This window comes from Sebastes fasciatus, chromosome 1 (assembly GCF_043250625.1).
Source record: "Sebastes fasciatus isolate fSebFas1 chromosome 1, fSebFas1.pri, whole genome shotgun sequence".
NCBI lineage: Eukaryota > Metazoa > Chordata > Actinopteri > Perciformes > Sebastidae > Sebastes > Sebastes fasciatus.
The window spans coordinates 35432499-35445911 of NC_133795.1; the positions used below are offsets into that span (position 1 = coordinate 35432499).

The 13413-nt window shown below is 38.1% G+C and overlaps 3 protein-coding genes across 7 annotated transcripts in view; 2 read left to right on the forward strand and 1 right to left on the reverse strand.

The window, feature by feature from the left end:
• Positions 1 to 2349, forward strand: part of rab44 (RAB44, member RAS oncogene family) — an 82282-nt gene extending 79933 nt beyond the window's left edge. For all 4 annotated transcript variants that reach the window (XM_074646116.1, XM_074646105.1, XM_074646126.1 and 1 more), the window contains 3 exons: positions 849 to 947; positions 1053 to 1129; positions 1296 to 2349. In XM_074646116.1, the coding sequence (XP_074502217.1) occupies positions 849 to 947; positions 1053 to 1129; positions 1296 to 1380 (261 nt within the window). In that variant the 3' untranslated portion in view covers positions 1381 to 2349. The remainder of the gene's footprint in view (positions 1 to 848; positions 948 to 1052; positions 1130 to 1295) is intronic.
• trub2 (TruB pseudouridine (psi) synthase family member 2) lies at positions 2234 to 7562 on the reverse strand. The gene is made up of 8 exons (XM_074646199.1): positions 7300 to 7562; positions 6257 to 6391; positions 4875 to 4949; positions 4723 to 4784; positions 4557 to 4638; positions 3888 to 3960; positions 3547 to 3683; positions 2234 to 3464 (listed from the first exon to the last, which is right to left on the reverse strand). The coding sequence occupies exons 1-8, from the start codon at positions 7415 to 7417 to the stop codon at positions 3202 to 3204; spliced, it is 945 nt and encodes a 314-aa protein (XP_074502300.1). The 5' UTR covers positions 7418 to 7562; the 3' UTR covers positions 2234 to 3201.
• Positions 7563 to 9075: 1513 nt separating this feature from the next.
• hdhd3 (haloacid dehalogenase-like hydrolase domain containing 3) lies at positions 9076 to 12112 on the forward strand. 2 transcript variants are annotated; one of them, XM_074645932.1, is made up of 3 exons: positions 9076 to 9386; positions 10834 to 11168; positions 11359 to 12112. In XM_074645932.1, exons 2-3 carry the CDS (start codon positions 10839 to 10841, stop codon positions 11752 to 11754), a joined length of 726 nt encoding a protein of 241 aa, XP_074502033.1. In that variant the 5' UTR covers positions 9076 to 9386; positions 10834 to 10838; the 3' UTR covers positions 11755 to 12112. The 2 variants fall into 2 exon arrangements, with proteins under 2 accessions (XP_074502033.1, XP_074502042.1); XM_074645941.1 differs by lacking the exon at positions 9076 to 9386 and adding an exon at positions 10499 to 10749.
• Positions 12113 to 13413: the final 1301 nt, after the last annotated feature.

Below are 13413 nucleotides of genomic sequence, written 5' to 3' on the forward strand. Positions count from 1 at the left end.
ACTTTGAGTCTGCCGTCCAGCTGCCGTCTACGAGAGCCATGAGTCAATCACTCGCGAACTCCGATCAAATGGTCAAACTAGGCAGCGCTGATCAAATATGAATCCAAATTCTGTTACTGTAATGCCTATTTCTCTCCTCAAATGTTTTCAGAAACATCTTGTAGTGCAAGGTTTAGCTGTAAAGTTAGAAAGTTTGTGACCCGGCAGGCGTGTTGAGATCAATTGAGGAAATACCAAGCACCGCCCACCAGCCGGAGCACAGCCAATAGGAAAGCTCTCTCTCTCTCTGAAATGACCTGTGATTGGCCAAAGTCTCTCATCACAGGCTAGATATTTTAAAGCCTGATAACAGAGCCATGAGGAGGTGCAGAAGTCTAGTTTTCTCTCAGAACACTTGAATTACAATATGCTGAAAGGTTATTATTGAACTTTTGCCCAATGATGCCAAAAACATGTTGCCTACTGAAGCTTTAAATGGTTATGCTTACTTAATCAATTCAAAATCTTCCTATCTGAATATAGTCTAAATTAAAGAAAAAATGACAAACATATGCTGAATTCTATATTTAATACAGCGGCACATATTTACAGTAGCTACAAGCAATATCTATATCAGTGACATCTGTTATAAAAATGTCAAATATGCATCAACAATACTTTGCATTGTAATATTGATATTTGTAATGGATATCATTTTCAGTGTTATTTATTTGAGAGCAAACAAAAAACTTTTCTTTAGGATTTAGAGCACATGGGTCCTAAATTTCTGAAACATGTGAACCCGTCCACAAAGTCAGATTGGTCCGTAGAGAGATGAAACAATAATGAAACTAATCTGTGTTCTGCAGGAAGGGGCATCAGAGAACGTGACCATTTTACTTGCTGGCAATAAGTGTGATCATGCAGAGCGGCAGGTTAACACTGAGAAGGCGGAAGCTCTCGCTAAGGTATTGATCCGTGGTGTTTGCTTCCTCGCACACTTATAGCTCAGAATATAACTAGATGGTTCTGATTATCAACCACACTAAAAGCAACGTTTTTTACCTCCACAGGAATACAACTTTGAATTCATGGAGTGTAGCGCTGCCACGGGAGAAAACGTGGTTCACTGTTTGGAAACTGTGGCCAGGTAACACATCTCACTGACACTTCCTTTGTTTTGTGCCGTCTATCACACCTGTATGAGTTCTTTTAAAGCATGTCCTTTAATATTGTTTGTGTTGTAATGTTGCATGCTGTCAATGATGCAACTGATTGTGTTGTTGTTGTTGTTGTTGTTGTTGGGTTGTTGCCAGGATGTTGAGTCAGAAGGTTGACACAAGAGAGGAGGACTTGGTGTTACACAAAGAGCCCCAACAGAGAAAATCCGGATGTTGCTGAACAAGATGTTTAAAAACTCAGTGAAGTGGAGAAATCCTTCACATAGTGAACATACCGTACTGGCTGGACTGGCTTTTCAGAGAGCTTTCATGTACATCACAACTAAAACTGGTACTCAAACCATCTTTAGTTACTTAATCAATTATATTGCAAATTGTAATAACTTGTGCAAATGTATACAAGTTCCTTTTCACAATGACCTCTAGCTGTTTTGTTATTTCTACCAAGCCTTAAAAGTGCATTATTGATTTAGAGCAGTGTTTCTCAAATGGGGTACTAGTGAGATTAGTTTAAGATTCATTAACTAATCTCACTGAGAAACTAAATTGTTAGTATTTTCTGTTTTCTCAGGTCCTGAATAGTTGAAAAAATATGTTTCCTCAAAGAGAATCCTCTATATTGTACAGCTATTGAGTATTTGTTTTATCATGTCTATTCTTAATGCTACTTTCATGACACAAATATATATTAAATGTGTATGTAGTATGTATGGAGCTTTACATTTTGCTGTTGCTGAAGGCAAATTATCACTTGGAAGTTACAAAACATGGACCCACAATGATATTATCAAGGATCTACCAGAATGAGGAGTATTTTATATAATTAACATTGCTCTTTGTAGAATATTTCAGTGTTTACAAGTAACTTGTGCAATAAGAGCATATTTGTTGTAGCTGTTATTCAATAATCACAGTAAGTTTATTATGATTTGGCATGTTTACCATCTGTTCTAAATGAATGGCATCAGTGCAGTTGTCACACAGCTGCCAGATTGGCCAGATAATCATAAATACATTTCAACTCCTCTATAATTAAAGACAGTGGTGGTATAACAATGAACAGGCTTTAAATATACATGTAAAATTGTTTTTATTATGTTTGTGTATTTCCCTGTAACTTGTGTGGCTGAATACCTTTAATCAAATTGTTCTAATGTCATGCATCATGCTTAATAAATCTCCAGAATGACGACTGCGTGCTTGTGTAGTTCATTTGCGTCCTCGTGGAAAGTTGTGTGTTTACCAGACTGACAAAGACAACAGTGTTCCCGTGGGAACAAAACAAGCCCTTCAATGGTATGAAGAGCATGACAACAATGGCGCCACTGCAATAACCTCATAACATCCCAGAAGAGCTTTTATGGGAAACAGAAAGGCTGGGAAACATCATCAGAGGACACAAATGATCACACTAAATCCAATTATCAATGATTGGCTCTGACTTCACATGATTTACCCACCAGGACAATCAATCTGGTTGCTGTCAGTTATTCTGATAATTCAGTTTTTAGACTGGAACTTGTAAACATTGTCTCCATGTGAAACATCAGAAAACAAGATAAACGCTTTATCTTTTTACAGGGCTGTAATTTCAGAATACTTTCAAATTAATTTCATATATATATATATATATATATATAAGAACATATATGAAGAAGAATTTTTCCAATTAATAATGAATATTTACTGTTTACAAGGAACTTCCTATTTTCCCCATAATTAGTATCAACCACCTAAAAATTATTGGGGACAGTTACAGGGAAATTACAGACATGTAAGATACATTGTTACCAAAAACCTTTTAAAAGGGACTGTTTGTAAGAATCAGAAATTGCTTGTTAACAGCGACATATGTGGCTGTTAAGTCAACGAAAGTCAGCGTCCTGTTGCGTCTGGTTTTTCACATCTCTTTTCCAACTGAAGTTCAGACTCAGAGAGCCATTGTAGAGATTGTATTGTTCTGTGACTTGCATTACCTGCTGCTCAAAGTTATTTAATTCTACCTGCTGCGGCTTCGTCGCTGGTTTCATTTTGTTAACTGTCAACACTCTTCTGGTGGTTGTGACGCTGGCTGCTTGATCTGTGTGGGGCTTCTTTTTTTTTTTTTAGAGGAGTGGTATTGTCTGATGGCCTGTGTAACATCAGAAGCAGTCCAGTGGTGATGAGTCAGGGCGTCCTGCAGGGTGAAGGGGCCGTCTCTGGTCCGTCTAACACCTTTACAGGCAGCTGTGCTGCGCAGCTCCAGTCCTATCTCGTGCACAACTTTGCGCAAATATTTCTGAGTTTCGTTTAGACACTGGACCTCTGTAAGATCAGAGACAAAAAATATCAGTAAGTATCCCTTGATGATTTGCATATTTAAAATTGTGAAATGAAGATTATTTACCTAAAGTGAAGTTGGGGGGCTGGAAGTGAACGCAACGCAAGCCTGTCAGAATAGGCTCCGATTTCCCCTCAGGACCCAGTAAACCTTGCACAGCCATCTCGTAGGCTTCCTGTGAGCTCATGTCCATGTTGGAATACCTGTATAGAAAAAACAACATTCATCTACTTGCATATACAAATAATCATTTACCACTTTACTGAGGCTCTGAACAAAGCACTGAGGACTGATCATATGTGCATGGATCTCTTTCAAAAGTCAGTTTACTAAAGAGGAATTTAACACAAACAGTATAATATCAATATTAGATTTATAGAACTGTAATGGATATTAAGTGTAGTTACATTAACAAGGCCTTTTGATTGGCTCCCTGCAGCATCGCCAAGACTCTGTCCAGCTTATCCTGTGTGATGTGACCTGTTGAACACAACAATATTTTAGAGTGAGATGCAGTCAAAGGCACAATAACTGATTCAGTGAGCTTAAAGGGACAGTGTGTAGGATTTGGCAACATCTAGTGGTGTGGTTGCAGATTGCAACCAACTGAGTACCCCTCTGCTCACTCCTCCCTTTTCAAGACTGAGCCACTGAGTGCACTCGACTCACATTACCACAGTTTCACAAGCGTGTCGGAGAACTACGGCGGCCTTCAGGGAACGTAAAAACATGAAAGGCTCTCTTTAGAACCAGAGTTTGGTTTGTCCATTCTGGGCTACTGGAGAAATATGGTGGAGCAATATGGCGGACTCCGTGAAGAGGACCAGCTCTCTATGTAGATATGAAGGACTCATTCTAAGCTAACGAAAACACAACGATTCTTAGTTTCAGATGATTATACATTAATGAAAACATAGTCATGATTATTATAGTCCATCTCTGCCAATAGATCCCCAAAAATGTTACACACTGTTCCTTTAAATAAGTTATTAATTCTCAGCTGTAATGATCTAAAACTGTGTTATTTAGTGAATAAACTGATGAAAACATACAAGGAAAAAATCAAGATATCCTACCGTAGGTGGACCTTTCCACAACTCTGCCTGTGTGAGAGAAATCATCTGTCGCAGTCCCAAATTCACCCTCCAGAGTGTAATCCTGAAACATAACAAACAGCATTAAACCTGTGTATATTGTTTCTTCACTGCGGCTGATGTAAAACCAGCAGAAATGCTAAATTACCCTCGTGACTCGTGTTCTGTAGAGATCATTCAAGGTCTTGTTTCCATTCCCAACAGCAAGAACTAAAGTTAGAAAAAGGTGTGAATATTCTGAGAGACTTCATACTTAATGTAGGAATCGGTTTTCTCATGCGATCGGCTCTAAAATCGTACCCAGAACACCAGAAGAAAAAGCATCCAGGCGATGTCCTACTCCAACTTTAATACGCTGGAATTCAGGTCCAGTCACTAAAATACACAGAATAAACACATTTTATTCACTCATATACAGTCAGTGTGCACAGACATATTTATATCATTGAGTCATTCCATTTCATTACTGAAGACATGACAGATGATGATATGTATAGGCAATGCCACTAGATGTACGTACGAGCAAACATTCTCTCACTGCAACAGCTTGAAAGGCACGGTCACCTCGGGTTTTATACAGTAGTGGGTTTGTGGGACTGCCAGAGGTTTTTGGTCAGTAGACCTAAGAGCCCGATTTGGTGTGTAAGGGAGGAGGAGGTCAGTGATATACTGGGGTGTTTGACCATGTAAGGCTCTAAAGGTTAGCACCAAGTAACCTATTTGAAGTTTCTTTGGAATTACTGCCAAATTACTCCAATATTTACCTATTGAAAATTACTATATTATAAACATTATTTAATAATTAAATGCTAAAATAGCATATAATGGTTAAAATAGAGCCCTTAGGCTTGAGAAGCGGCTGCTCTTCATCGGAGGTGGAAAACCAAAACTAATAGAAGACACTTCTGATCAGGCACAGATCTCACCATTGTGTGACTTATTGTCTACACAAATGTAACCTGGTAGCTAATGTCATGATTCAGGGAGTTTTTTAAGAAATTTCAAGTAAGTTATTTGCTAATTATTATCTATTTATCAGCAGACATGGAAATAAAGCATATCAATTAACTTTGTAAAAGTATTAAATAAATTACCAGCTATTGCGAAATACCGGAATATAATCATTAAATAATGTTTATAATACAGTTATTTTCGCTAAATTTAGGTAAATATTGGGGTAATTTGTCAGTAATTCCAAAGAAATTTCAAATCTGTACTTGCTAATTATCATCTAATTACAATGAAATTTGCAGACCCGTAAAATGAAGTGTTACCCAATGTTGGTATCACGTGGTATCTCTGTGTCATCAACAATCAAGTTACCAGTTAGTATAGCAAAAAAGTGGTTGAAAACTGAGTTTGACGGTAAGTGCCTGGCAACAACTTGTTGTGGAGTAAACGTAATGGAACAGGGGTGGGAGAAGGTGACATCTAGAGGCTGAATGTGATCAAACCAATTCATGATTTTTACTAACATCAAATTGAAAGTAAACTACACATGGTATGAGTTGTACATATAAACATAGCCAGAGATTTGGCAGTGCACTGTAGCAACAAATATAAATGATAAGAGTCTGTCCTTAGAGCAGACAGCATCACATGATAAGACTTGTGTGGTGATGTGTATAATAAGCTGGTGACCCAGGAGATGAAGCTATATGCAGTGAAGTGGACACACATACCCAAAGGATGCTTGGACAGTACTGGCACAGAGGATGCAGACAGTGTGAGTCCCTTGGGTGCTTCAGTCTCACTGACTGGGTGCGCCAAGAAGCGGACCTCCTGAGGAAGTGGCTGGGACGGTGTAGCATTTAAACCTGCGAGGAGACACATACAGGGGACACATACAGGGGTCAAAGGTTAAAGACAATGCTGAGTGACTTGTTGTTAACTGTTGCTGCTCAGCACAGTAGCTGTTCATGCCTCACTGTCACAAGACATAGAAATATAACGGGCCTTTTTCACAGCAGACATGTTGACTTGTCATAGTAGGAGAAGCACAGGTGTTATATTAATAACACTAACGCCGGCTCGGCTCTATTCAAGTGCTCCAGTGAGAGTGACCCTGAAATCAAAGCAGCCATCTACCCTCTTTTATTTTTGTTATTATATTATTTTTCATAATTTAAGTTATCTTTCCTATCCAATTGTGCCATGTATGTTAGAAGTATTGAGGTTAGATTACAATGCCTTAATGTTTGTAAATGAATTATCTTCAATAAAAAAAAAAAAAAAAATGTCACCTCTAATTAACTCCCCACATTGATGCTATTACAATGTATAGAAATAATAATAATTAAAAAAAACTCCATTCACTCCATTATGTACACCTATGCATTTCCTATTGTGACAAGTCAAAATGTCTTACATAAAAAAGGCCTTCTGCGAGTGTTGATGGACCAGAGGATCAAATATTAAGGAATGTGAAATACATGTGTCTGTGCAATATACACCTCAAGTGCAACTACCTTTGTTTACATTTTATTTATTTCATCTATACCCTACCTATTTTACAAGTGCAATTACCTGTGTTTACGTTACATCTATTTAATATTTTATACTTCTAGTGTAACACTTCTGTTTATATTTATTTATTGCATCTACTTATGACTTTATAACTGTGAGTGTGTTTTACCTGTTATATATTTTATCTGCCTCGTTTAGTCTTGTCAAGTATTTGTTGTATTTAATACGATGACAATAAAGCTTTCTATTCTCTTCTCACCTTTCAGCAGGTTGGCCTCGACTCCATCCCGGACGAGTTTCCAGTGAACACCAGGAGGTTTGTAAACACAGAACAGACCCTCTAACCTCCGAAACACACGGATAGCTGGAGTAGCCATTATGTTAATAACATCAGGTCATCACGGCTTCTTGATCAAATATATGAGGTTACATCTCTTTATGCTTTCTTCACGGGTAACAGTTGTTTAGGTTGATTTTGCTCCAGTTGACTTTACTGCAGGCATGGTAACCTCTGCGCATGCGTACTCTGCTTCTTCTCCTTCTTCTTCTTTGTTGGTGGATCACAAACAGCTTGAAGGTGCAGACCGCCTCCTGCTGTACAGGAGTGTGTAACAGGCAACATCAAGACATTTCACCCCCTTTTTTCATTTAACTTTGTTTTAAATTTGTAAACAATACAAAGAACAATTAAATCAATACATAGGTAGACAATACATATAAAGGATATAATGGGACAAATAAACACACATAAAATAAAAATAAATAAATAAAAACACATAAAACCCAAAACATGCCAGGGGATAATATAAATGAATAAATAAATAATAGTAACTTAAGTACAAACATTAAAACGGGAGCACAAACTCACTGTTTTACTAGCTTTTTTGTTGTTTTGCAGAAGATATTGTATTAATATATAGATCCATTTCTTTCTTAAAAACATTAAAGTGAGGTTTAACTCTCGCAAATTTGCATTTATGAATGTAAAACTTTGCAACAATAATATTGAGATTGATTAGAAAATATTCTCTCTGTTTATTGTCAATACTGTATATACTGCTCCTAATTTATACTTTATACTACGATTCATATTTTGTTACACTTTGTTTGGCTCTTTTTTTTTTACTGTGTTCTTGTTTTTTGCACTATCCCCTTTGCTGCTGTACACTGCAAATGTCCCCACTGCGGGACTAATAAAGGAATACCTCATATTATCTTATCTTATTTTATATTGTGTTGAACCTTAAAAACAAAAAACAAAAATTTCCAGTAGAAGTTCAAAGTCACCAGATAATATTTTCCAAGATAAATCTACAGATATCTTGCCACAGTTTACAGGTATGTGTACATTTCCAGAACAGCTGGACAATAGTTTCAGTATGGGAATCACACAAGGCACAGCTTAAATCAATATCATTTTTTAATTTAACCAAAAAGGGACCTAACTGGGCAACATTGATGAATGATTTTAAATGACACTTCTTTGACCTTATTTACCCAAAAAGCATTTTTGTGGTAGAATCCAAACTTTTTTCCAACATAAATTGTTTACACGACTATTCCAAAAAGATATTCCATGTGAAACAGAAAGAATATTACATTGAAATAGAGCAGGGATGTTACGGTACCCTGTTCCTTACATCTTACCCACCAACCCTGTGTAAATCTACTGTTACGGATATGTGCAATAACATGCTGATCACTCTGTGCAATAATTATATGATGCTGTGCAATAATTATATAATTATCTGATGGACACTTTGTGCAATAATCTGGCAAAACTGTCATCTCATCAATATATATATTGTATTTTTATATTTTATATTGTATTATCTTTTATATTTTTTATATATTTATATTGCACTATCTCTTTTTTTTACTGTATCATCTTTTCATTAGCACCTACGGGATTGTCACAATCTAATTTCGTTGTGCTACACAATGACAATAAAGGGCTTGAATCTTGAATCTTGAATCTAAATGTGAGTTTTGGTTGCTACTCTTTGAACATACTGCCTCCTGCTGTAGTGGTGGATGTATTACAGGCAGTACTACTACTGCACAACAAGCCCTGTGTAAAGCAGGCACCAGGATAAAAACAACATGTGTGGTTGGAAATAGGAGAGGCAGAAGATAATTAACTAATTTTGGGGATATGATTTGATAGGAAGATTAAACAGAGGAATGGACATCAGAAGAGCCACAGCTCCAGACAATGACAGCAGCAGCTACCGTAAAAAAAACAGCGAAGAAGAAGACCGACCAGGCAGCTAGGCTAACTGAAGCTAACTGAAGCTATCTGAAGCTAACTGTTCAGCCGCTGACAGCTGTGAAGATATAACTGCGGTACGTTTTAACTGTCACAACTTGTGTCGTGTGTTTGCTGGAGTAACGTTAGCTTTCTAACATAGCTTCAAACAAAGGCCGATAAGTGAATTAGTTAATAAGTAGCAATAATAACTAGTAGCTTTGACGTTAGCTAGTGATACAGAGTACAAGGACATTGTAGGTAACCAAGACGACAGTGACGACAGCTTGTAGTTAGTAACGTACTGGTACGTAGTGGTGACGTACACTCACTACGTAACGTCAGCTGCAACGTGTGCGTGTCGTACTGAGCGTCAGCAGGGGTTTAACATTAACCTTCTGTGATCATCTGTAACGTTAGCAGAGCACAGGGTCAGGGGTTGCTGGAGGTTAGAGGCAGGACGTGCTCAGTGACAGATTAGAGGCTGTTAAAACATGTTTTATATAACTTTCATGACATAGATAAGTCCCAACTGGTGAAATATTTGCAGATCATGTTACATATTTGTGAATTGTCTTCTGTGGATTACAACTATTATCTACAGATCTGCTGCGGTACCAATCGGACAAAATTCTGTAAACAAAAGGGAGGAAAGTTGCAAATGTCACGTGGCCCATAAATGCCCAGGAAGCGATGTGCAAATGCACAAATAGCATTCCACGTGCAGAAATAGATGCACAAATGCGTATATATCACTTTACATGTAAACCTTAAAATACGTATTTACAGAGTAAGTTATGCGTATTTGCAAATCGCCCTGAATTTTTGTGAATGTGACTTCACACAACACAAATACAAAATACATGTTTGTGGATAGTGAAATATTTGCAGATCATGGTACATATTTGTGGAATGTCTTCTGTGGGTTACAGCTAATAAAGTCCAATAAAAACTTCCATACCTTGCAAGGTTCAGGGCTGATTTAAAACAGTAGATGGCATGTTGAGCCATTTTCAACCTATGAAATGCTGATTTTTATACATTTTTGCAATATTAAAGGTCCCATATTGTGCTCATTTTGAGGTTCATACTTGTATTTTGCGTTTCTACTAGAACATGTTTACATGCTGTAATGTAACACCCTGGACAGGTCTCCAGACTATCACAGGGCTGACACATAGACAGACAACCATTCACGCTCACATTCACACCTACGGGCAATTTAAAGTCAACAATTAACCTGCATGTCTTTGGACTGTGGGAGGAAACCGGAGAAATCCCACGCTAACACGGGGAGAACATGCAAACTCCCATTGGAATGACTTCACTATTTCGGATTTGATTATGAACACTAGAAATGTGGACAGCATTTAAAAATTACAGTATAGTTCACTATACAGTGACTACGCAACAATTTTAGACACAGCCTTTTATCTGACTCATTCCCATAGAAACAACCTAGTGAGGAAACATTTACTAAACATTTACATCTCGTGTTTTGCATAGACATGAATCCGTCTTTTGTCTGTGTTGTTCCCTCTGTAGGTGTAATGCGAGCTCCTCTGCGCTGGGTGCTATGGGATGTGAAAGACACCCTGCTGAAGGTGCGTGCATCTGTGGGAGAGCAGTACTGCAAGGAGGCTGAACGAGTGGGCTTGAAGCTCAGTCCCGTGGAGGTCGAAGCTGCTTTCCTCCAGGCGTATCGACAACATTCCAGCAGGCATCCGAACTATGGCGTCACTCAGGGCCTGGATGGACGGTCCTGGTGGATGGGGGTGGTGCGGGACACGTTCTCCCTGTGCAGGGTACAGGACCCAGCCCTGCTAAATACAATGGCTCACAACCTGTATCACAACTTCTGCAATGCAGAGAACTGGGAGGTAAATTACAGATGATATGTGGCATACACATAGAATGAATCATTTTGAAATTAACTTATTTGCTATTACAGTCATCGTCGTTTTGCGCATTTCTACTAATGTTTGCTTTTTATATTAATGTTTACAGTAGTGAATGAAGTTGCACAGAAAATGACAACATAAAAATGGTGTATTGTCGCTTTGTTTTTAGGTATTTCCCGACTCAAAGAAGACCCTGGAGAGTTGCTCGTCTCTAGGACTGAAGCTGGGGGTGGTATCAAACTTTGATAACCGCCTAGAAGAGATTTTACGCGCTTGTGGCCTGCTGTCTCACTTCAGCTTTCTGATAACATCGGAGGAAGCAGGTATAGCAAAGCCGAATCCAGCCATCTTTAATCAGGCGCTGCAGAAATGTGGAGTACCAGCTGCTAGTGTCGCTCATGTTGGGGACCACTATGTGAATGATTACCTCGCCTCTCGGTCTGTGGGCATCCACGGGTTCCTGTTAGACAGACACAACAAGCATAACCAACCTGACGTTCCCGGAGAACATCGTCTCAGCTCCCTGGAGGAGCTGCCGTCGCAGCTACAGCAGCACATGGACTAATGCCAAACAGTCATGGGCTCAAATGCAAAGCTTCTCAGCACGACTGTGGTTTAGTTAAGGAACTCATTTCTGGGATGCGGCCATGTTGACCAGAGTGGGCTAGCAAACCACTTTAGAGCTCGAATTAAATGCTCCTCACTATTGTTATCAAAAATATAAATTTAGATTCTGAATATTTGAACGGTTTCAATCCTCATTTTCGATACACTGGTACAACTACAAAATCTAAAAACTCCAGTATCGTGACAACACATATTTATAGAAAAAAAAATAATGGGTTGTAATATAAAAACTGTATGTACAGTGTGTAATTATCATGCACTTTTACTGTAAATAAATTGGGAGCAATAAATATCAATTAATTGTACAGCGTCTGTCTTAGAACTTCCTCATTTCCTTTAACATCTGATGACAACATTAAAGGGTTTTGAGACAAAGTTGGTATTTAAAAACACTACAATCATATGAAATGTTAAACTAATACATTTTCTAACACTAGAAGAAAGATTCGTAAAAAAAAAAAACTTTTACCAAAAGTGCAAGGATCATAATGACGACACTGCAACGTAAAAATTAGGAAACACAAAAGTTGGGAACATACAGATGGGTGACACATTAAAGAAGCATCTTAGTAATGTGTTGGGCCACCATATCTGTAACTCATTTCTTCATAATGATATTCCCTTGTCTAGTGTTTATCATCATCTCCCAAATCTCCCAAAGGTGTTCAGATGGGTTGAGATTTGGTGACTGCCAAGGTCATTTCATACAGTATGCTTCACATAATGGATGGGGGCGTTGTTATCCTGTTATCCCATCAGGATGTTTCAACATTGTAGAACAGTGATAACTCCGAATCAGTTTGTATTGATTTGCAGTGACACCTGTCTCTTAAGGGAACAGGTGGATCAAACACTTCCTGTATGACAGCATGTGTTTGTCTGTCCTCTAATTAATTCAGAATCGTTTTAAAGTAGTTTTGGGGTATTTTATACCTTTATTACAGAGTATATAGTAGAGAGGTAACAGGAAATGAGGGGAGAGAGAGAGAGACGGAGAAACATGTGAAACAAAGCTCTCCGGCCAGACTTGAACCGTGGATGCTGCAATTGTATGATCAGTACTTAATTTGTCACCCATCTGTATTAATCTCTTCTTCCATAATAGACATTGGCTGGTGCATTTGATGAGAGGCCTTTGTGGCTGCAGATCTGTTTAAACCAACAACTCTAAGGACAGGTTCACATTTTTATTTATTTTTTTAAATCAGTCTTAAAATAATACTCATATGCCCATATGTAGATTGAACGTTACTCCAGAGTCCTCATTGTCTATAAAAAATAACAGAATAAAGTCTAGGCTTTTTAGAATTAAATTCTTCTTTACTGCAGCTCAGCAAGTGAACACTGTCCAGGGGAAAACACAAAGAGGGACTTTTGTAACCAAAAAACTGCAACTCCAGACAATACCAACTTGATTTGTGGAACGCAGACAGCTGAAGCCTCATATAAGGTCTAGAATAGAACAAGGACAGTGGATTTTGTCCCCCATTATTCACACTGTAATCGCATTAGGAAGAGATCTTTTCACAGCTTCCGGTAACTCTTATGATGTGCGTTTGTGAGTATTGTAATATAGACGGGAATGTGAACCTAGACG